This window comes from Nomascus leucogenys, chromosome 5 (assembly GCF_006542625.1).
Source record: "Nomascus leucogenys isolate Asia chromosome 5, Asia_NLE_v1, whole genome shotgun sequence".
NCBI lineage: Eukaryota > Metazoa > Chordata > Mammalia > Primates > Hylobatidae > Nomascus > Nomascus leucogenys.
In genome coordinates this window covers 77774734-77797651 of record NC_044385.1, presented here as the reverse complement: position 1 = coordinate 77797651, position 22918 = coordinate 77774734, and the positions used below count along the sequence as shown (strand labels likewise).

General features: G+C 41.2%; 1 protein-coding gene across 2 annotated transcripts in view; it reads right to left on the bottom strand.

Annotated features, from left to right (window-relative positions):
- WDFY2 (WD repeat and FYVE domain containing 2) overlaps positions 1-21949 on the bottom strand; it is a 181073-nt gene extending 159124 nt beyond the window's left edge. For both annotated transcript variants that reach the window (XR_004030184.1, XM_030813433.1), the window contains exon 1: positions 21468-21949. Coding sequence is in view for 1 of the 2 variants with exons in the window: in XM_030813433.1 (XP_030669293.1) it covers positions 21468-21604 (137 nt within the window). In the remaining variant the exon portion in view is untranslated. The remainder of the gene's footprint in view (positions 1-21467) is intronic.
- Positions 21950-22918: the final 969 nt, after the last annotated feature.

The following is a 22918-nucleotide window of genomic DNA, read 5'->3' as shown; positions in this document are numbered from 1 at the left end:
TCCTGCCTCAGCCTCTCCGAGTAGCTGGGACTACAGGCGCCCGCCACCACGCCCGGCTAATTTTTTGTATTTTTTTAGTAGAGACGGGGTTTCACCATGGTCTCCATCTCCTGACCTCGTGATCCGCCCGCCTAGGCCTCCCAAAGTGCTGGGATTACAGGCGTGAGCCACCGTGCCCGGCCGATCTTACTGGCTTTCTTCACCATCCAACACTGCCTTTTGCCATCTCTGCATTGTGCTTTTTTATTTAAAGTGAGTAGAGACTAACTGCGATTGATGGTAGAATGAAAGAGAAGGAAAATCTCATAGAGTGACAATGAAAGAGGAATTGTCCTGGAAGCAACTCATCATGATAAAATGCTGGCAAAGTCCTCTTCCCATTTCCTATAAGGCATGTGACCATTTGTCCCCAAGGAGAACATTTACAATGGCTCTTGAATCTTACTATGCTCTCTCAGATGCACCAAATACCCTTGGCATTCTCCTTCATCACCCAGTGTGGATTTATCATCAATGAATTCAAAATTCTAAACTTTACTTAAACTTATTTCTCTACAAAGCTCTGGGTAATAAGTTTCACAGGTAATAATTATGTAATGTGAAACTTCATTTTTACCAAAATTATGTCTTTCACATTCTAAATTTCTGACAGGGTATTTTCACAATATATATTTGGTGAAAATTCTTCATATTTATACAACCCATGTCTACCATGATACTCTATTGAACTTTCACCTTTCAAGGATGGATTCTAATGACAAACACTAACATCTATTGAGTATTTACCACTTATCAGGCCCCTTACTACAACTTCATATGAATTATATCCCTTAATCCTCACAACCTTTGAGATAAATACTATTACTATCCTCATTTTGTACCTAAGAAAACAAAGGACCAGGTAATGGGGTGTTGTGTGCTAACTGCTGCATATCTAGTTACAGCTAGAAAGTGGTGACATTGAACCCAGGTCTGACTCCATTGCCTGCTCTTGGTCAATGACCAACTTAGAGATCCAGAATCCACTCATCTTTTGAAACACAGTGAGCATCCATCTCTTTCCAAGGCCTTCCCTGATGGCCATTCCTCAGTGACAGCTTCCGCAGCATTCTCTTTGATCGCTCTCTCACCCTCCTCCCTTTTCATTCTACCTATTTTCCTGCAATATTGCATCCATCCCCAAGGCTTCAATAATCCCCACTTATCATCTAGGAAACTGAGCCTTAAGTACCTTGTCTGAGAGCATACAGCTAAGTAAAGGTAAAGCAGGGACCATCTGGCCCAATCCTTGCTCTTAATCCCTGAACGATGCTACCTCTCAGTAACTCTGAAATCCTTCTCAGTGTGCCCTCCTGACAGTGCTTCAGTTCTGGCACCACCATCATTTAGTTTAACCTTTAACTAGACCTCCCACTTTATGCCCCCCGACCCTCTATCCACAATGTCCAATGGAACTTCCTGTGATGATGAAAATTTTATACAATCTGCACTGTTCAGTATGGTAGCCATTAGCCACATGTGGTTTCTGAGCACCTGAAATGCAGCTAGTGCCATTGAAGGATTTTTTATTTAATTTTAATTAACTTAAATTTAAACTCAAATAGCCACATGTAGCAAGTGGCTACCATACTGGACAGCATTGTCCTACATAGTCCTCAAGTCTCTCTGTCCCAAACCTTGACATTCATAATGTCTAATGACCTTCCTTCTGAACTTGGCTTCTAGGAGTTACCCTGTAGGCTCATAATAAACTTCCCTTTCCTTAGGTTTTTGGGGACATTCCTGTTTCTTGACTAAAAAATCAAGACATAGTCTGATTCCCATGAAAATGTCCTCTTCTCTGAGTTTCTGTTTGGCAGAAGCAGAATCATAGATGTTTCTCTCAACTCATTCAGTGGCTAATCTGAAGCAGAAATTTCTGAGGTGGCAAGATGAGGGAGGTCACTCAGATAGAAATGTCTTTTCTAGTTGGAAACCTTGTCGATAAATATTATAAATTGGCATGTATTATTTTCTAAAGAACTTATTCTTTACAGCACAAAAGGCTGGCTCCAGCGCGCATTAATACTGTGCTTGGTCCTGTAGAGTTAAAAAAAAAAATGTTTTTGCATTAACTTTGAAAATGTAAATATTTCACACAAAAATTGATTTCTAGCACTTCTGGAAAAATCCAGTGATCTGGAGACACTGGGTCCGCATTCCCACATGGCAAACATCAGTTAGTGCCAATAAGCTGCTGCCCTCTTTCACTAGGCAAACACTCCAGTTGCCACAATCCCCACTGCTCCCTCTTGTATAACATTTCTGATACCCAGGTAAAGCATGCCACTTTACTCATTTATGTTACCTGCCTTGTGCTTAAGATTTTTTTCATATCCATTATTTTGCTTAATTCTTACCAAAATCCCATGAAGGAAGCATTATTCTTCCCATTTGTAAATTAGAAAAGTGGCCCTCAGAAAAATTAAGTATACACTGGAAAAGCATGGTTTTAACTCAGGTCTTACAACTCCTTCTTCCATGCTGTTTTTGCCACAAGACAATGCTTGACAACAGCCCAAGAAAAAGTCTATGGTTTAAATTGTGGGCAAATTTCTTACATTAGAATGTAAAGAAAACATCCTTCAATATTTTGCTGAAAATATCACAGAGAAAGGATGGCCAGGTTGATGTATACAGAACATGAGAAGTCATGAGTATCCCCAGAGAGGTGCCTCTCACCCTTTTACAGCACCCCAAGGAACTAACCAGGGCTTCTAACAGCTGGAAGCACACAACCCTGAGGCTCCTGCTGCTCCAGGCCCCACCAGGCATTACTACCTCACTATACCTGTAACCCAATCCCCCACAAGGGAACTTCTACTACAGATGTTCTGGAATAAAAACGTTAGTAGGAAACATGCAGTGGTTGGGCTCTTACGAATTCCTCCAGCAGTTCAACATGTGGTGTCTAAACAAGAAGAGCAACGGAATGACTCCTGGTGGTTCTTAAAGGCAGTCAAAAATTGGCAATCTTTCTGGCATTTCCATTTGCCATATTAATTGATGAACTTTACGGTGGTCCATGGTCAAAGCACTTTGTATCAGTCATAAAAGTCCCAGGCCTATATGCTTGAACTCAAGAAACCACAAGTCCTCAGGTATAAGGATTTAGATCACAGCATTCAGTCCAATCTGGAAACATGTTCCAAGCAGCAAAGGAAATCCTGCAATATAAGCGAAGGGGCAGAGCTGGGAGTAGGGGGAAGAGTTATGAACAGTTTTATAGGATACAAAATGCAAATAGAACCCATTTGGAGAAAAAGCTACTCCTAAGCTTAAAGCATGAACACTGGTCAGATGAGTACAAAGGATTTCCCCTAACCAAAGGCCTCATGGGAGTCATGCTAGTCATTTATCTCTCCAATATCCAAATTTGTTCAATTATCAATGTGCTCAGCTAAAAAACAACAATTGCTTAAAAATAATTAATGAATAAATGCCCTCATCCTTCCTTGCAGCTAGGTGGTCTTGTGACATATTTATAAGCAAATGTGAAGCTGAAGGTCAAAGAGTCATCTTCAACCATGGGGCAACCACAAGGATCAAAGCCACATATTGGGGATAATGGAGAAGAAAAGAGATTAAGAGCACCTATTTCCAGATGTTTTGTTATGTGAGAAAAATAAACCAGTACAGTTGCTATTCCATCAATGTGCAATCATCAGAGCGTATCTATACAAACCCATATGGTACATAGCCTACTACACATCTAGGCTATAGGGTATGGCCTATTGCTTTTAGGCTACAAACCTGTACAACATGTTACTGTACTGAATGCTATAGGTAACTGTAACACAATGGAAAGTTTTTGTGTATTTGAATGGATTTAAACATAGAAAAAGTTGCACTACAATGTTAAGATGGCTACAATGTCACTAGGCAATAGGAATTTTTCAGCTCCATTATAATCTATGGGACCACTGTCATACATGCAGTCTGTTGTTGATAGAAATGTTGTTATGCGACCCATTAATTACACTTGGTTAGGCCACACTGATAAAAGCTCCACTCAGCTCTTAAGTACTTTCCCAAAGACCCTGTTCCAACAATAAATGCATAGCTTTTCCTAATATAACTCAAAGTCATATCTACAATTGTGTAATGCCAATACTCACAGCAAGTAAAGAAGGGAGTTGCAAGAGTTTAAAAGGAATGTCTTAGGGGTATCTGCCCTCTTCTATTTAATTTGTATTGTCATTTGTTGATTGGCTAGCTGACTTGCTAGCTTTTCCTCTGAAAAACAAGTTCAGCCTGTTGTGATTTCCATGGAGGCTCCGTACTCATGCCTCTGCATCTTCTTCCAGAGCGCCTCATGGAGAGGTGGCATTGTATCGTGAGGTGGAGTAGAACGGGTGTGGAGTCCGATGAATCAGGGTGCCCTTCCCCACTCTGCCTCTTCTAGCTGCATCAGTTTCTACATCTTTAAAATGACAGTAAACTTGTTGGGAGGCCAAGGCGGGTGGATCACCTGAGGTCAGGTATTGGAGACCAGCCTGGCCAACGTGGTAAAACCCCTGTCTCTGCTAAAAATACAAAAATTAGCCGGGCTTGGTGGCGGCTGCCTGTAATCCCAGCAACTCGGGAGGCTGAGGCAGGACAATCGCTTGAACCCCGGAGGCAGAGGTTGCAGTGAGCCAAGATTGCGCCATTGCACTCCAGCCTGGGCGACAAAAGCAAAACTATGTCAAAAAAAAAAAAAAAAAAGGAAACGACTAACTTCATACAATCATTTTTAGAATTAAATAAGAAAAGGCACATAAGCAGATTAACCCAGTGTCTGGCCGATGGTACATATTCAGAAAGAGTAACCTAGTATTAATTACTATTAATATACTTGAGGCTTTTCCACTTCCTCCCTGAGATAGGATATATACTGTGCCCATGTATGCTTGGCAGTCTAGTTTCATGTTATTTTTTGGATTTCAGTTGATTAAATATATCACAAAATGCAATTTAATAATTTCATCCATCAGAAGAAAAATATTTTGTTGAGCCATGTGTTTTTACTTGGAGTTTAGAAAATATGGTTATCATATGGGGTCTACTCACCAGTGCTAAAATTTGTCACATAACAATGGCCTTTGCTCAGAACATTCACATTGAAATACCTACCCATTCTTCATCTTATATTCACTACAGGAAAATAGTCCCCATGTCAAATCAGCAAATAGAGCAATGAGAAAATGGCCATCTGAACATGTCACCTGCTATATGAGCAGACTTCAAGGAAAATAGTAATGAAGGTCTGGAGAAACACAAGAATCTGTGAGTGTTCATTATTCCGCTGCTACTAAAGCAATGACCAACGATAAAGGGCATGGGCTCATCTCATGCCCATAGGGTCCAGTAGTGGGCACCTGCTGGATTGTTTATCTTTCATGTCTTTCTGAGATGTGCCCCTCCTCAATTCCCTCCTCTCCCCATCCACAGACTGCAGCGGGGATTGCCATATCCCTGCAACATGACCCTACTTCTGGCCATAATTCCAGAGTGAACAGCTGACCCTAGCCAGACCACTAGGTTCCTTCCCAAGGAATTCTGCAATTCTGGGAGTCTGAGACCAATCTCTCCCTGCTTATCTAGACTGTAATGTAAAATTCAGGAGCAGCTGGCAGCCATGTTATGCCATGTGGACTAAGAAAGAAACAGAGGAAGCCAGTGTGAGCAAGAGAGAATGAGGCAGATACACAGAAACCGATGAGCAGTAGGGAGAAGAGACTTCCTGGTTGTCCATGTGCTCCAGTCTTCAGTTCTATCCCCAGGGCCCAAATGCATCCCTTGGTTTCTGCAAGATACTTGAGTCTCCTACCAGGAAATGCCAGAGCTGGTTTCTGTATCAAAGAAAGCTAAGGGACTCCATCATTATATATTATTAGGACACAACTAGTTTTCAATGTAACTCTCTCCCTCAGTGTGACCTAATACATAACGCAAACCTATATTGTTTCAGTTTAACCTACTGTGTTCTCAGCCCTCATCTAGAGGTCTTGAGAGATACAATGATAAGGACCACAGGGCAGAAGAGAAATAATTTCAATGTGAGGCAGTGCTTTAATAAATATATGAAGAGTGTGCTAAGAGAATGCAGCTATCTGGAGATGAGGGAGGGAGAAGTAGGGCAGAAGGAGAAAGGAAGAAGGTTTTTGTGTCACAGTGGCCACATGCAAGCACTGCAAGCCCCAGAGCAGTTTTGGTTTTTTTTTTTTTTTTTTTTTTTTTTTTTTTTTTGAGTTCAATGGCATCTTTAACTTTCACCCACATGACAAAAGTTGAATAGTGCTTCATAAAATTACGCAACTTGGAAAACCTTGTTTCAATTGTCACTTTATTGCAAGATGGCAGAATTAATTACAAATTTAAACGATAACTTAGAATCTTTAGTAAGGCAGCAAGTTTTAACAAAAGTAAGCTCCTTATTCAAAAGTGATCCTGGAACAACTCAAAGTCCAGAGTAAGAAGGGTGAGAAACATGACTGGCCAATGGACTTAGTTCTCTCACTACATGAAACTCAAACTTTTCATTTTTAGGAAACATATACAACAACTTCAGTAGACAGCAATACAAAAACATGTTGTTACATAGATTAGTTTCCATTTAGTCAGTCAACTGTTTCCAGCTGTCTCAACTGGGATAGATACATTAATAGAGCTGGCTGTGCTTGAGCCTTCTTTGTGAGCAGCTTTACTGTGCCATGCGCTTGACAAATGTCTCCTTTTCTTGCTGTGCAGAGATGCTCTGCACCTTGTGCTTCTCCCGTAATATTCTGCACAGAGATATGATAGTCCAGGCAATTCTCTATAGCCTTCTATACTTTATGCAGCTATTCTCAGTAAGTAGCCTCCAAGGCCAAAGCAATGTTATTCCTCTGGGTGTCAAAAAAGTAAATGGTGCTTCTAAGGCCAGGAGCAGTGGCTCATGCCTATAATCCCAACACTTTGGGAGGCAGAGGTGGGCGGATCATGAGGTCAAGAAATCGAGACCATCCTGGCCAACGTGGTGAAACCCCATCTCCACTAAAAATACAAAAATTAGCTGGGCATGGTGGCGCACGCCTGTAGTCCTAGCTACTCGGGAGGCTGAGGCAGAAGAATCGCTTTAACCTGGAAGGTGGAGGTTGCAGTGAGACTAGATCACACCACTGCACTCCAGCCTGGTGACAGAGCGAGACTCGGTCTCAAAACAAACAAAAAAAAGTAAATGGCACTTCTGGACCAGTGCCTGCTGTGACTTCTCCAAATCAATCTCGTGCTGAATTTGTCTGAGGAAAGCCTGCTTCACCTCTTCTAATTGGGCAATTTTTTGTTCATTGAGTTCATCAGCAAATTCTCCAATAGAGGAGAATATTTTTAATTACATAGACAAGTAACCCTACTATTGATATAGTAGAAAAGTTCTCCAGGATAACCATATATGTTTCTTTGGATAGAGAATACAAGATAAACCCATTTCCAAGTACACATAGTCCTATTACAGTGGTTTTAGGATAAAGAAATGAGGAATTCTTTAGGGATCAGGCCAAGAACTTTTCTCCATATTCAGGAAGAGATAGTAGAGGGGTAAGACTTGGCTGCCCTGTATGAAAGATCCTTGTTGCATGCCCCCTGGACCTAGGAGGGCTGTGTTTTTCAGAGGGGGCCACTGTGGCATCAGCAGAAAAGTACCAAGGCAGCAATCTTAGCATCCCTGTGACCCTGACCTCCCAAAGCAGTTTTATTTATTTGTATTTTTATCTTTTTTTGAGACACAGTCTCGCTCTGTTGTCCAGGCTTGAGTGCAGTGGTGCGATCTCGGCTCACTGCAACCTCCACCTCCCAGGTTCAAGCAACTCTCCTGCCCCAGCCCCCTGAGTAGCTGGGATTACAGGTGCCCGCCACTATGCCCAGCTAATTTTTGTATTTTTAGTAGAGACAGGGTTTCACCATGTTGGCCGGGCTGGTCTCGAACTCCTGACCTCAGGTGATCTGCCCACCTCAGCCTCCCAAAGTGCTGGGAATACAGGCATGAGCCGCCACACCTGCTCCCACCAAAGCAGTTTTATAAGTGAAAAGTTTAACACAGCTGAAGCAGAAATGCCCACTGAGATCCATATCAGGGCATATATATTAGAGCTTGTGGAAATCCTATCAGTTTTCCTTTCACAAAATCTTAAAACCCGTGAGTGGGAGGAAGACTTTTCTCATCATAGCCTTCTGAATTTTGCATATACATGTACCATCAACTAAAAACCACCAAGGTTGATTATTTTGTAAATGTAAATGCTAGTATCTATTTCTACCTGCTGTTTTTCATTCAAATATTCAGAATTTCTTCAAGGGAAACAAACTACCCAATAAGTAATATTTTTAAAACCTTACTTCTTTTGTATTATGATTATTTAATTTCAAATTGTTGCAATCTCCTAGCTAAACTCCACTTCAAGGAACTAAATGTTTCTGCCATTTTGATCCCATTCTCTCTGCAAATCCATCCAGGATTTGTTGCCATCATTAACCTCACTTTTCCACATACATAAGCATGAACTACTAGGCAACAAAAGCAACAGACAGATCAACTTTTTAAGCAAAAGTTTTGCAAAAGCAGAAATAAGCAATGCCGGGTCCTAAAAATAGTGACTATAGCAGCATCCCTCAAAGGACAAACTTGTGCAATGTGAAAACAGTTCATTGCTTCAAAAGTTTTCAATTTCAAGTTCAGTCCTTCAAGCTTAAGAATGTAGTTTCCCAGTAATTATATAATGGTAAGGACATCACTGAAGTTCTTACGACCAAAATATAAGAACTTCAATTATAGCCAAAGACCCTTAGAAAAGTGCCTATGAGCAGTGGAAATCTCAACACAGTAATCTCAAGAATTCAACCTTTTGTTCACTTATCAATAAAGCAACAACTTGGTATATAGTATACAGTTCTTCTGGGTTCAATACTGACAATGATCTATACTTCCACTAATTCAATAATGAGAAATTATTAAAGAGTAAAGTAGGACATTTTTAAAACGAAAACAAAAAATTAAAGTGAGGTGGGAGGAGGACCACACACTGGAGAAATATAATCTACCTGTAGACAAGCCCACACATGCCCCCAGAGCCTCAAGAGAACTTTTCTGGACCGCTTCTTCTCCATATACTACACTGAACTGTGAAATTACATTGTTCAAACTTAAAATAATTCCAACTTAAAGCTGTTGGAATTTTAACTTATTCTGAGCCTTGAGAGGAATATGGCTACACAGCCCGAGTCACGTGGTGTACAGCTGCAACTTCTGCCTTTTTTCCTGTAAACAATTAAAAGGCCAAGCAGCACCGGAGATAAGACCCACTCAGATCCTTCTCCCTTCTCAAGGAGTAAGGAATCTTCCCTGGAATGTAGAAATCTGTAACCAATCAAATTGTGGTGGTGTATGTTCTGGTCTTATATGAACAATGTAATCCTGCTGGAACTTCTCTGTCTCTACCTATGTAAGTGAAACCTTAACTTCACTTTGGAACACTGACCCCATTCACTTGGAGTCAGTGTTTCCAGGTGATCATCCTCAAGCTTTGCACTCAAATAAACTGTATTTAAATCATATTTTCTGAATCTCATTATTTAAGGTTGACAGAACCTTTTCGGATTGAGTGAACTTTACTTTCTTAAACTTTGCCCTGTCCTATCCACATCAAGCTCAAAGATTTATATTTTGCAAATCTGATGTGACAGAAATTTCCCAAATGGAAGCTCAATAAGAAAAATAAGTCAGAAAAGTCACACTGCAACCAAACTCCAAACCAATTTAATCCATTCAAACAGCATGCCAATTCAGCTAACTATGCGTGCAGATTAACCTCCTTAATTTTATTTTCTAGATAAAAATTATTCATCCTTCAAAACTGTTTAACAATCTAAGCTTTGACGTAAAGAGAATTAAACCATTCAAATATAAATTCAAAAATATCCCCCAAATCAAAATATAATGAAATGAATTAGCCATTCCAACACTCCTTCTCCCCCAACGAACACTAAAACAGGTTACTGAGATTCTAACAGCAAGGCATGTAAACTGACTCCAGGAATATTAATCCAGATGCACAAAACAAAAAGCAACAATGTAATTTAAGCTTTTCTAAAACTAGAATTTAAATGTATTTAAACACAAAGTGGCAGAGCAAAGAGTCAAACCCAGGCTTCTCTGACTCCAGTCCCTGGCCCCCAAAAAAATGCCTCCAGAGAGGGAATCAGGAAGGGTAAATGCCATCCTTAATTTACCAATACCCACCTTTATTTATATATTTAATGGGTACATTAGCATCTGTTATAAAAGGTGTCTTGATTTTTTACGTATATGCTTCCTCCCTTGGCCCACACCTACGTTTTTAGAAACATGAGCTTTCCGGCTATCTTTTGATTTCTTTTTTCTTTTTCTTCTTCTAAATATCAAAGCTCTAACTACTTAGTCCAAAAAAGGGGAAGCATTTCAGATTTTAGAGGAAAGCTTTCTGAGTCTCGTGTGCTGCTTTCCCACCAGCAGGCAGCCATGGCAGCATACCTTCACCTCTCATGGCCAACTCAGAAGACCTTAGCCCCAGCAGGCAGAGCAGGAGCAAGGGGTCTGCAGGCGATAATTTCATGGCTTGGCACAGCTCTGTCTTCCCATGTGTCAAGAGAAGCTGGCAATCTGGATGTTTATGTGAAGTCCATATGTTTAAACCTTGCCGACAAATTCAAAACTTCTAAAAACACTGTGTGTGGACCACTCAAAATCTGTCCAACGGTGGACTTCAGTCTGCTAGTTGCCAGTTTATAATGCCTAAGCTTCCGGTTAAAAACAATTTAGTTAAACTTTTATCCTTCCCTAAATGTATTCCTTATGGAAGCCATGGAAGACACAGCCCCTGCTGTCCAGGAGACCAGTGGGGACAAGGGACACACCATTTCAGGGCAAGACAGCAAATGAAGAGAGAAGGAGAAGCCTGCAAAGGAGAACACAGCACCCACCCACTACACACCTCTCCTTACCACTGGCTGTCACAATGCAAATTTGGAAAATGGTGGTATAAAGATGACAGAGTTAACCTCGCCCTTCTATATTAGAGAAGAAAAAAGGGGCTAAGAACTCTACAAAAACAAAAAAAAGTTCAACAGACCAAACTCTGTATATCCAAAGTGAGTCTTACAATAGTCTTAATGGAACCATGGCAACAGAAAAAGCTTACCTGCTTAGACGTGTGCTGGTGTTATAAACAAAAAATAAAACAAACTTTCACTGAGCACCAACTATGCTCCAAGTGCTGCAGGTGCTGCAGGAAGATCATGTAAACCTCCCAACAACACTAGGACGAGTCATTATTCCCAATTTGCAGACACGGAAACTGAGACTGTAAAATCCTAAGGCTTTGGAAAGAGCCAATATCTGATTCCTTTCCCATTAGCCAGACGACCTGGCCAGAGAGATTAGGGCTATCATTGCAGGCACATAACGGCAAGCAGTCAAGAAAAACTCATTAGCTACAAAAATTAAAAGTGTAGAACTGGTGCTAAAAGAGGCAAAGAGATTCCTTAAGACACAACAGAGGCCACAGCAGGCCCTGCTAATTATGAGAACCGAAATTTGTGATAAAAGTCGTTTCACAAATAAATACAAAAGAAAACATAAGGACCACTCAATAAGTAATGTTGAAATAATTAACGGCAAGTTTTAGGAAAATCCATTTATACTTCCCAAATTATGCCACCTAATGAAATACACTTCAAACAAATCAAAGTTATTTTTTCATCAAATTATATAACTAAGATAAAGACAAATGAGTATCAGTGGCTCCCCGGGAAAAGTGTTACTTTCAAAAATTAGGAGTGACGGAAGAAATTTCAATTATTAAAAAAAGGTGTGTGGTGGCACACACCTGTAGTCCCAGTTATTCAGCAACCTGAGGCAGGAGGTTCACTTGAGTCCAGAAGTTCTGGGCTATAGTGTGCTATGCTAATTAGGTGTCCACACTAAGTTAGACACAAATATAGTGACTTCATGTGAGCTGGGGACCACCAGGTTGCCTAAGAAGGGGTAAACTGGCCCAAGTCGGAAACAGAGCATGTCAAAACTCCCTTGCTGATCAGTAGTGGGAACATGCCTCTGAATGGCCGCTGCACGGCAGCCAGAACAATGTGGTGAGACCGTGTCTCTTATTTAAAAATTTTTTAAATAAATAAATTTTGATAGCTAAACTTAAAAGTAAATGTCTTCTATATAAAAAATGAAAAGGCAAACAACAAAATGTAAGATATATCTGGATATGTAACAGGCCTGGGGTTAATATTCTTACTATATCTGTAGAATACATGTAAAAGAAATTGTTAAGAAGAACCAAGAGACTTCAGTGGAGAAATGGACAAAGGACAGAAACAGACAATTCACAAAACGAAAAATAACTAGAAATAAACGAACAGAAAAATATTCACCAGTCAGCCAAAAAAATACAAATTAAACATCAATAAAGTATCACCATTTATCAAGCAAATTATGAAAAGAATTTTAAAATAATAATATCCATGGCTGGTCAGGTATGGCAAAACTAATATTCTCATATGCATATATAACTATAAGCATTTTAAAGTGGCATAAACCTTTTGGAAAATAATACGGCAATTTTCTTACAATCTTTCCTAAAGAAATAATCAAAAAACTCAAGGTGGGGGATAGAAGAGGACACGTGTATGTATAACAATGTCCATCATAACATTTATAAAACTGAAAATAATGTAAATAAACAATAGGGAGAAGATAAATTATGATGTACTGACTAGATCACCAGTACCCTGAAAGCAGGATATGCCTTGTTCATGATGGGAGATCAGAGGCCAAGTATATACAGTATAATCATTAAATAAATATGAGTGAATACTGAAGGAAAGCAAAAATATAAGGCCACTTAAAATGATGGTTAAAATCTAGGCAGGTACTGGCAAAAGTTTAAGTGAGGGCAAGAACATGAAAGTGTATGATTACAATCATATTTTTGAAAACTGCATTAGAAAAACTGCTAGAAGGAAATATATGAAATACTAACAGTCATTGTGCTAAGGGATCTATGAGCAGTAATTCTTTATTATGGTTATTATCTTTTATTTATTTATTTGTTGTAGAGACAGGATCTTGCTATCTTGCTCAGCTGGTCTTGAACTCCTTGCCTCAAGCCAGTCCTCCCACCTCAGACTCCCAAAGTGCTGAGATTATAGGTGTGAATCACCATGCCTGGCCTATATTATCTTTATTTAAAATGTAAACATACTCCAGAGCGATTATTATGATGATTATTTAAAATTTAAGTTGATCCTTAGAAACCAGAAAAGAGATAATAATTTAATAACCAATGGAAAATACATAAAATCTCTAAATAGCTCCGTGTTATAAGTAAATCTGTCCAGCTAAAAAGAAAAGCATAGTCACACAGAGAGGTCAACAACTGACATTCATTATTTATTTATTTTATTTTATTTTTGTCTTTTTTTTTTTTTTTTTTTGAGATGGAGTCTCACTCTGTTGCCCAGGCTGGAGTGCAGTGGTACAATCTCAGCTTACTGCAACTTCAGCCTCCCTGGTTCAAGTGATTCTCCTGCCTTAGCCTCCCGGGTATAGCTGGAATTACAGGTGCCCACCACCACACCCAGCTAATTTTTGTATTTTTAGTAGAGATGGGGTTTCGCCATGTTGGCCAGGCTGGTCTCGAACTCCTGACCTCAGGTGATCCACCCGCCTCAATCCCCCAAAGTGCTGGGATTACAGGCGTCAGCCACCCCACCTGACGACATTCATAATTTAGATCTGATGCATCATTTCTGAGTCCTAACTCAGTAATAAATTAACATAGGACAGGAAGCTAAAATGCAGCCACTCAAACAATAGCAAATGCTCAATGTGGTACATTCCTAATTTTTTTCTTTTTTTTTCTTTTTTATTTTTATTATACTTTAAGTTTTAGGGTACATGTGCCCAACGTGCAGGTTTGTTACATATGTAACATGTGCCATGTTGGTGTGCTGCACCCATTAACTCTTCATTTAACATTAGGTATATCTCCTAATGCTATCCCACCCCCCTCCCCCCAACATTCCTACTTTTTTTCTGAACCCTCTCTGGCTCTGGGCTGAAAGGCTTTAGAACAGTTATCTCTTGACTTGAAGGCTTCCAGTCAGACTGGGTCAATTCTATAATGTCAATGGGAATTTCAGAAAAGCAGGCCAGGCCAGGGGTGGAGTAGGCTGGTAGGGTTTAGGTCCCCAAGTTGAATTACATTTCCATCTTCTAGAAAACTGAAACTACATAACGGGAGAAAAAGAAGTTACAAAACATTACCAGTTCTTCTAAAGCTCTGTAGTATTTGAAACTGTTGTTCACAATCCTTTAGTGGGTCATGAAATTAATTGAAAGGGTCACAAATAGGATCTTATAAGGGCTGCAACGGAACAGAAAATAGTGTGCATGTCACATTAAGAGGATACCATTTCATAAAACCTTTGTTTCTGTCATATGTGTGTATATGTGTGAGAGAGTATGTCAGTCTTGCGTAGCAATGCTAACTATATCTTTTACTATGATTTGTGATCTAAAAAGTTTCCAAAGCATTAATCTAGACAACCTAGGCCCTGACTTGGTTGCTAGCAAACCACCCAGAGTTTGAAAGTAAAGGACTCATCTAGAAGTAGGAATGTAGTGAATCTAGTTCAACTGGGTGTTAGGCACTAACACAAAACAAATACTTCTTAATATTTCATCCAGGAATAAATAACCACTGCCATCCAAAGGCTCCAGAAAGCATCGTTTTACAGTTGCACCATGAGGTGCTGACAGTTTCACACAAGCATGCTGCTTTTTCCCTAATGCATGCTTTCCTCCACTTGAGATTTTAGGATGATATGGTTGCAGAGACTACTTATCTAGTCACTACAGAAGCACATCACAGTAAGAGAGTCATAGCTAGGGAATCTAACCCCCTCCTTTGCCAGATGGACAAACTAAAGCTTAGAGTGATGAAATGCCCCAGGAAATGCCAAGGTCAATGCAGAGTAGAGCTGAGATCAGACTCCCAGTCCTTTTCCGAGAATCCTTAAATTAAAGGCACAGGAGAGCATAAAGCAGCACTCCCTGCCAAGAGACAAGGAGATGACCTTTTCTTTTTTGGTCTTAGTGGTTAGTTTCTTATACTTCTGAATTAATTTTTACTAAGGACTAAATAAATTATTTGGATGAAGAGGCTCCCTGCCCTGAAATAAAAAAATTTTTTTTAAAGAGTTAATAAGACTGCTTGCTGAAGTTGCACAAGGGGAGTTTTTTTTGTTTTTTTTTTTTTCTCTGTTAGGGAATTTCTAGGTTACTTGTAACACTCTCCTTGGGAGACCTACTCATATAAAAATAAAGGAGTGTGATCTCTTTTTGAATTCTTTCTATTCTGATAATAGTTGAGAAGAAAAGCTTGGTATGGTGGTCATTCTCTTCTAAGTATATACTGTACACAATTTAGTTTAGTGTTACAGATATCAACAAATCACCACCTGCAGTAGTCTTAAATCACAATCTACTTATTGATTTCTAAATGCCACAAAGTGTTTTAATTTCCCCCAAATTGTTATTTTTAATGACATCAAGATGATTCTCCATGCTTTCTCAAAGCCAAATGCAAAGTGAAAACAGACAGCCAGAGAAAGATGCTGTGCAAGTAAAAACTCACATTTCCTTTTCTGAAGTTTTGATTTTGTTTGGAAAAGGCCATCTCTCTAGAGTTTCTTCTAGCTACTTAAATCCTATGATTTTTACCTATATTTCTTTTTCAAAGTAAGTTTAGTAGCACTTGAGGTGTAAGACAGCTGGTCAGGATTTCATGATTTAAAAATTACTCATTTTAAGAGTGTCAGAATTGCCACCCTAACTTTCCCATAGCGTTGCAATATCTGGATGAATATACACTGATTAAGATCTGTGAGGTCCTGGACAGACTGTGGTTTAATAATATAAAAATAGGAAATTCAGAACTGTCAGGAGCTCTGGGATCACTTGAAGCTAATCCTCCTCTAGTAAGCCTCCTCAAATAAGCTTTCCCATAGTGATCTTTCCTTAAAACGTCAGTCTGTTTCTGACCTTTGGAGACACAGAGGCAGCCTGTTTCCAGAAAGATTTGCTAGCATGAAGAGAGCTTCATGTTTTGAATTCGGAGTAAAGGTCTAATTTTCCACAATCATACAGGACAAGTTCCCTCTTTGGGACCTTGAAATCCACAATTATTACCACCAAGTGATGAGTCTCAAGTGCGCAGTGGAAAGTGTATTAATTTTATGCTCTTAGAGACTTCGCTCACACACTCAAAAATTAGATTAGATGTGTTCTAATTTTGCTGACTTCAGAGCACTCACACCCTCACTCTGAAAAGTCCTCAACTTTCAGAACTGTGCTTGACACTGTAAAATTTTGATTTGCATTTCTTAAGAAAATTGTGCAAATGTTATAAAATACATGGTACATAAAACTCTATCAGGAGCTCAACTGAACTGCACCAAGGTCTAATTATCAAACTAATGGTTGAAGCAGAGAACTGGGATAGTGCAATTTCATAATAAAAAGAATTAATGGTAAATGAACCAATACTATGAGGATTCATAAGATGAAATAAAATTTTAACATATTTTTTTCAGGAAATAGTCAAGTAGTCATGGCCACTTCGAATCATAGTAATTTAGAGTTGGGAAAAAAAATGCCCTTGAAGTAGAAAAAAATCCAACCCCCTCATCCCAGCCCATTCCCACTCCCATCCCATATTGTATTGTTGGTTACCCTGGCCTAAAGCAAGCTGCTAAACTTCTCGCAGGCTCAACTTAAATACCTTTGCTGACAGAAACTCACAAAATCCTCAGGTCCATTTCAATTCAAAAAGGTGATCACCAGTCATTGCTTAATTCATTCAAGGAACATATCAGGCATCTCCTTTGTGCTAGGCATTGGGGATCAGATCTCCTTATTTTGGGATTAAAAATCTCACCCCCCTCTTAACAATTGCTTGTGCTCTGCCCTCAGGACTTAGAACACAGCAGGGCCTATGTTGTATAAATTGGTCCTGAATAAAGTCATAATACAGAAAGGCAGTTCCCCGTATCGCCCTCCCCAGTAACTTTCTTCTCTATAGTTATCTCTCCCACAGCCTCCTTCTCCACACCCTACCACCAACACAGGCCTTTTTATCCAGAAAAATAACCCTGAAATCTTTCGCCCAAAGGGTTCAGTAATTTTTGCTGTCAGAGTCACTCCTCCTGCAGACACTAATTTCTAGATTCCTCAAAATGTGAGGACACTGAGTGCTGAGTTCTGAACTCAAGCCAATTGGCTCCGTTGTCCACCCTTAATCAGGACATTCTAGTGCTTCTTAATGATATGGGCGTTTTCTTGCCTCCTCTATCTAAAATGCCCTTTCCTCTACAGGAAAGGCTTTTTCACAAGAACTCCTACTCACCCTGCAAGACCCATCTGTAGAAGAGATTGTTGGTCTTCTCTAACCACCACAAGCAGGAGTTCATTGGCAACCCCAGAGGACAATGTTTGTACCTGTTGTTAACTCCTAGGGAGGGAATGATTTCCTATAATTGCCTAAACGAAACTACGAAGTTACTGGAAGTCCCTGTATGAATGCTAAGATTACTGACTTGTGTTGATATGCTTATAAAGAACTTATCAAGATACAAAGGTCTGCATGGGACTGGGTCCCACCTGGAGAGAGGTCCCTCCTGGCTTTCACCACTCGAAGAGGCTGCCACTAAACAAAGGAGCCCCTGCTAAGCCGCAGACTAAACGTAAGTCTTGACCAAAACAGAGCGGAGATGGAAAGAAGCTCCTAGGCAGGGAATGCTAAAATGGCATTCACTCAGAAAAGACAGTCCAAAAGAAGCTGGGAAATGAGGTATCCAAAGTATTAAAGTTGGGTATGTCCTTTGGGTATATAACCGAACTACAACTAAAGCAAAGATAGACTCAGACAAGGGTGGGGAGTTCCTGAAACAGGCTCTGTATTATGGTAGCACCAGAAATCTTTATTTGTAAATCAGATTGTTTTTATATTTCTTCTATTCCTTTATATTTCCTCCATTGATACTGAGTAAAGTTCAAGGCTGTTTGAACTCTGCTAAAAGGAACTTGAAGGCAAGAATTTTTATACACTCTTGGCCTTGAAGATTTGAGTATTATCAGGCCACTATTGAGGGCAGTTTGAGTGAAAGAATCCTCCAAAGGGAGGTAAAATTTAGGGGACAATATGGATTGTGGAATCCAGCCATTCTTCTCCATCTGCAAATTCTCTTTCCAATACTAAATCTTGGAAGTAGTGGTTTTGTTTTTAATAAGCAATATTCTTCTAAAATTCCTCCACTAAATTGTGAGCATCTTGAAAGGACCTTATCATTTTCATCATTACCATGTATGCATGTGACTGGAACACAGTAAGTACTCAAATGTTTGTTGACAGAATAAATGAAGCAACTCATGGACTTTCAGAGTTTTGAAGCACTTTAAAGTCCACCTAGTCCAGTACTTTTCCTACAAGTGTATACTTGTCCACATAAGCCTTTCATAGATCATCATATAATTCATTCAGCAAATATCAACTAAAAGCCTACAGTAGTTAAGATGCTGTGCTTTCAGGAACAGCAAAAAAACAGTTCAGTCACTGATACAACAAACGCGTATGGAGGACCTATTGCATGCCAGGTACCATGTTAGGCCCTAATGATGATACTATGAATAAGACACACAAAGCTCCATAGGGAACTCACAGAAGAGAAAATAAAATGGACATGAAGTATATACTGTATAACACTGTTTAAAATTGAAAATGTTAAGTGTTTTTAAAGGCACACATAAAGGCAATGAAGAAGTCAAAGGTCAAAAAGATAAACCAGGGTTTCATAAGAATTTATGGAACACTGCCATTCAGGTATGGGACATTACTTGCGGCTTTAACCTTAGAGTTCAGGAATGAAGATTACTAGTTTCTAGCTAAAGCAGTGAATGATAATGGCTTTGTAGGTTGTGATGAAAATCAATATTCCATTTTCACATATTTAGCATTATATCAAGTGACATTAACATTGAATTTTGGAAAGCAAGAATATAGATCAATTCTTTTAATGAAAACCATAACCAAAACTGAGCTCTAAATAACAAAGTTATGTTCATGTTTGAGTATGTGACCCAAAGAAGCACAGACTTGTTAACTTAAATAATAAAAAAAGTATATTAATAGTAATTCCAGACTTACGGGTGAACCTTAACAGTAACTCCATGACAAAATAATTTCTATTATTTACATTGTACACTAGGAAAGTGAAAATTAGGCTAAGATATAGCTGAACATTGCATTTCTTTCATCCTATAATCAAATGAAATTTATTCTTTTTTTTTTTTTTTTAAGACAGAGTCTCGCTCTGTCCCCCAGGCTGGAGTACAATGGCGGGATCTCTGCTCACTGCAAGCTCCGCCCCCTGGGTTCACGCCATTCTCCTGCCTCAGCCTCCCAAGTATCTGGAACTATAGGCGCCTGCCACAACGAAATTTATTCGTCAGTTTCATTAATATACACTACTTCAGCGTCTCCAAACACTTGAAAATATACCCCAGCAAAGCTGTTTCCTTCAAGGTAAATGTGGTGAAATGGGAATCAGAAGTTTCAATACTATAATAACACCTTAATATTAAAGGAGCTTGGGCTGGTCTGAAGGTAGTTTTATTATCTCAATTGTTCACAGTCAGTTACAGATTGAACTCCTTGTTCTACTCTTTTCCCCTTCTCACTACCGTACTTGACTAGTCTTAAAAAATAAATAAATAAAATATTAAAGCAGCTTAGGTTTAACTATCCTTCTCCTTTTCTTGATTCCATGAATTTGCTTATGAATTTTCCACAGCAGTTAGAAATTGATCAGTTCCATCTCCAGTAGTTACAGACTGGGAAAGTGACATCTACCAATATATTCCTTCAATATATTTTATGGAATATATCCAATAAAAACAATACTGTGACAAAGAATGTCTAGGTCCAGAAGCAGTCTTTTTAATAAAATTTTGCCTTTATGGAAAAAATAAAACTTTCTCATAAGGCTTCTCTGTGAATTTCAAAAGGGTCCTATACATCCATGTACTCCATTTCAGCCATGAATTTCTTCTGTTCATTGCAGAATGCTTGCCACTGGTGTATGTTTACAATGTTTTCCATTGGATCTGCATAGGAAATTAATCAGGCGCCATTTGTATCGAGCATAATGTAGACAAAAACATGTCATTAATATACTCATCCTAGTTATAGTGAAGAACCTAAGACATGAACAAACCTATCGAGCTCAGTTTTTGAGGCCACACACTATACTAAGTGCGGAAATGACTATAAAGACAGCAATGAGCACTTTGTTCTTAGCCTCTCAATTCTGAGAGTCACCAAGAAAGGATACTTTACCTCTGCATGATTTGAACTTATATTAAGAAAACCTACTTACTGTAAACTCCCCGTGTTATATACCGCTCTATAGTGTTCTTTTGTAAGAATGCTTATATAGATTTTAGCAAAGAAACAATTCCAGATAAATTATCATAATACTATCTTCAAGCAACATTCCTCTAGAAATTAGCTTCATCAGCTTTATTTCTGCATATTAAAGGAAATTCAGTTAAAGCGAACACGCAAAACAGGGAGAACATTTGAAGGCAGAACAACCAGTTCCACTTCTGCAAATTAAGCAAAATTAAGCAAAAATAAAGGAAACAGGCAAAGGGAAGGAACTCAAGAGCTATTTGCAGCAGTGATCCGTTACAAGTTCTACGCGCTTCTCCTGGAGCTCCAAGAGATAAGGAGGGGAAAGGAAAGAAGGCACCACGCAGAAGCCTAAACTTACTCTTGGTACAACTTAGAATATTCATTGAATTCAGCCTAAGATGTCTGGGCTATCTGGATTCAGTGGGAATGTCTGGGAAGGAGTGGCATTTGCTTTCTCCGTTTGAAACCCTGGGAGCTGTACTAGACAGTACCCCAAACCCCTTGGTTACCCTGCAGAGGCGGCTCAGGGCATCGTTTCCCAAGCACACACCTGCAGGGCCGGGCAGCTCCTCCCCTCTTTCCCTCCTGTCCTCAGGGATGGACCAAAGTCCCTCCGGCGCACCGTTAGCCCGAGGGCCACCCGGCTCACGCAGGCACTACCCAGCCCGGGGTGAAGCCGGAGCGCTCGCCGCCGTCCCGGCTCCGCTTCCCGGAGCCACACAGCGGAGGTGGCGCGCAGCTGGACACCGGCACCACCAGGATGCGCATTACAATAAAACTTGGGGGAGCAAGTCCACACTCGCGCCGACGTGGAGGCACAGCCCCTGACGCGGGCTCGGGGGCCGTCGGCCCGTCCCGCCCTCCTTGCGGCCGAATGGCAGCAGTCCATACCTGTCCTCGGAGACGCTGATGACGCCCTCCTCTTTGGGCACAATCACGGCCATATTCACCACCTCCTGGGACCCCTCCATCCGCTGCAGCAGGATCGGCTTGCGGGTCAGAGGCTTGGGCTGGATCTCCGCCGCCATCGGAGGAGGGGGCGCGCCTGGGGCGCCGCCGCCAACCGCGCCGCGGGGCCGGACTGAGGAGACTGCTGGAGCACGGACACAGGTTGAGACAGAGACTCTGGCTGGCCGGAGCGGAACGCCGGAAACCGGCGAGCATAGCCTGGCCGCCTCTCTCGGGAACGACTCCGCGCTCCCTGCTTCAGGCACCAAAACCGCCACGACCTGGGACGCAAGCCGGCGCCACTACCCGAGGAGGGGGCGGAGAGCCGGGGGGGGCGGAGCCCGTGTGGGCGGGGCCTGCCGCAGGGGGTAGTAGCCGCTGGTGGGCGCGAGGGCGGCTCCACTTCCGGGAGGGTGGTGAAGGAGGAGGGGAAACCTGGAGCAGGAGGCGGGGATCTGGTATCCCAATGCGCGTGCGTCAGTCCCCCAAGCCCATTTTCCCCCGTCCCCTCCGCGACTCGCCGCGCGCTGCAGCACCACTAGGACGCATGCGCTTTTCCTTCCCCGCGGTCTTCTCTCTGCCTTCCACACCCAAGGTTTAGTCCCCTCCCTCTTTAACCTCCCGTGAACGCGCGTATACACACCCCTGGGGACGCGCTTGCCAGAGGCCACGCCCCTTCGAAATTCCCTGAAAAGAGGGCGGAGGTGGGACGGGGAAAGGAGTGCGTCAGCAAGACCGGAAAGAGAAGGAAAGAAAGGAAGGAAAGCAGCCCAACTAGTTGGGACGTGACTGGGCATGCGCGCGGGCTACCTGGCCTAGCGGTCTTAACAATGAAGCGCGGCGGGAGGCCGCTTACTGCTCCCAACATGCACCAGGCCCAGGCTGCCGGAGGGCACCCAGTGGCCTCCTGGGAGTCGTAGTTTCTTGGAGCCTCCACCCCCTTGTCCTGGAATGACCTATCGCCCACTTCGCTGCGCTGTGGGCCTGAGGAGCTCAGCGGCCTCCAGGGCCATTGGCCAAGTCAGGACCCAGACTTGCCTCTATGGGAACTGAGGGGCAGCCCCCAGCTGAGTAGAACGTCACCACTCGTAGGGTCAGGCTGATGCTCAGAATAGTGGCACGGAAGGGACATGGAAGGGAGAGAATCTTTCATACAGACATCTTCAAGGGATCTCAGAGATCATCTGTGGTGTCTATCCCCTCGTTTTCTTAGATGGCTAAATTACTCAGCCAAGGTTACTTTAGTGCAAAGTTAGGGCTAAACAACCCCTCCTTCCCTCCAGACTTGAACCCAGACCCCTAGTGCTGGCTTCTTTCCATTTCCCCAGCAATCCAGCCTTTTTAGCCTGCTCCAGACACAATGGACAGAGTTACTGTGGTTACTGACTGAATGT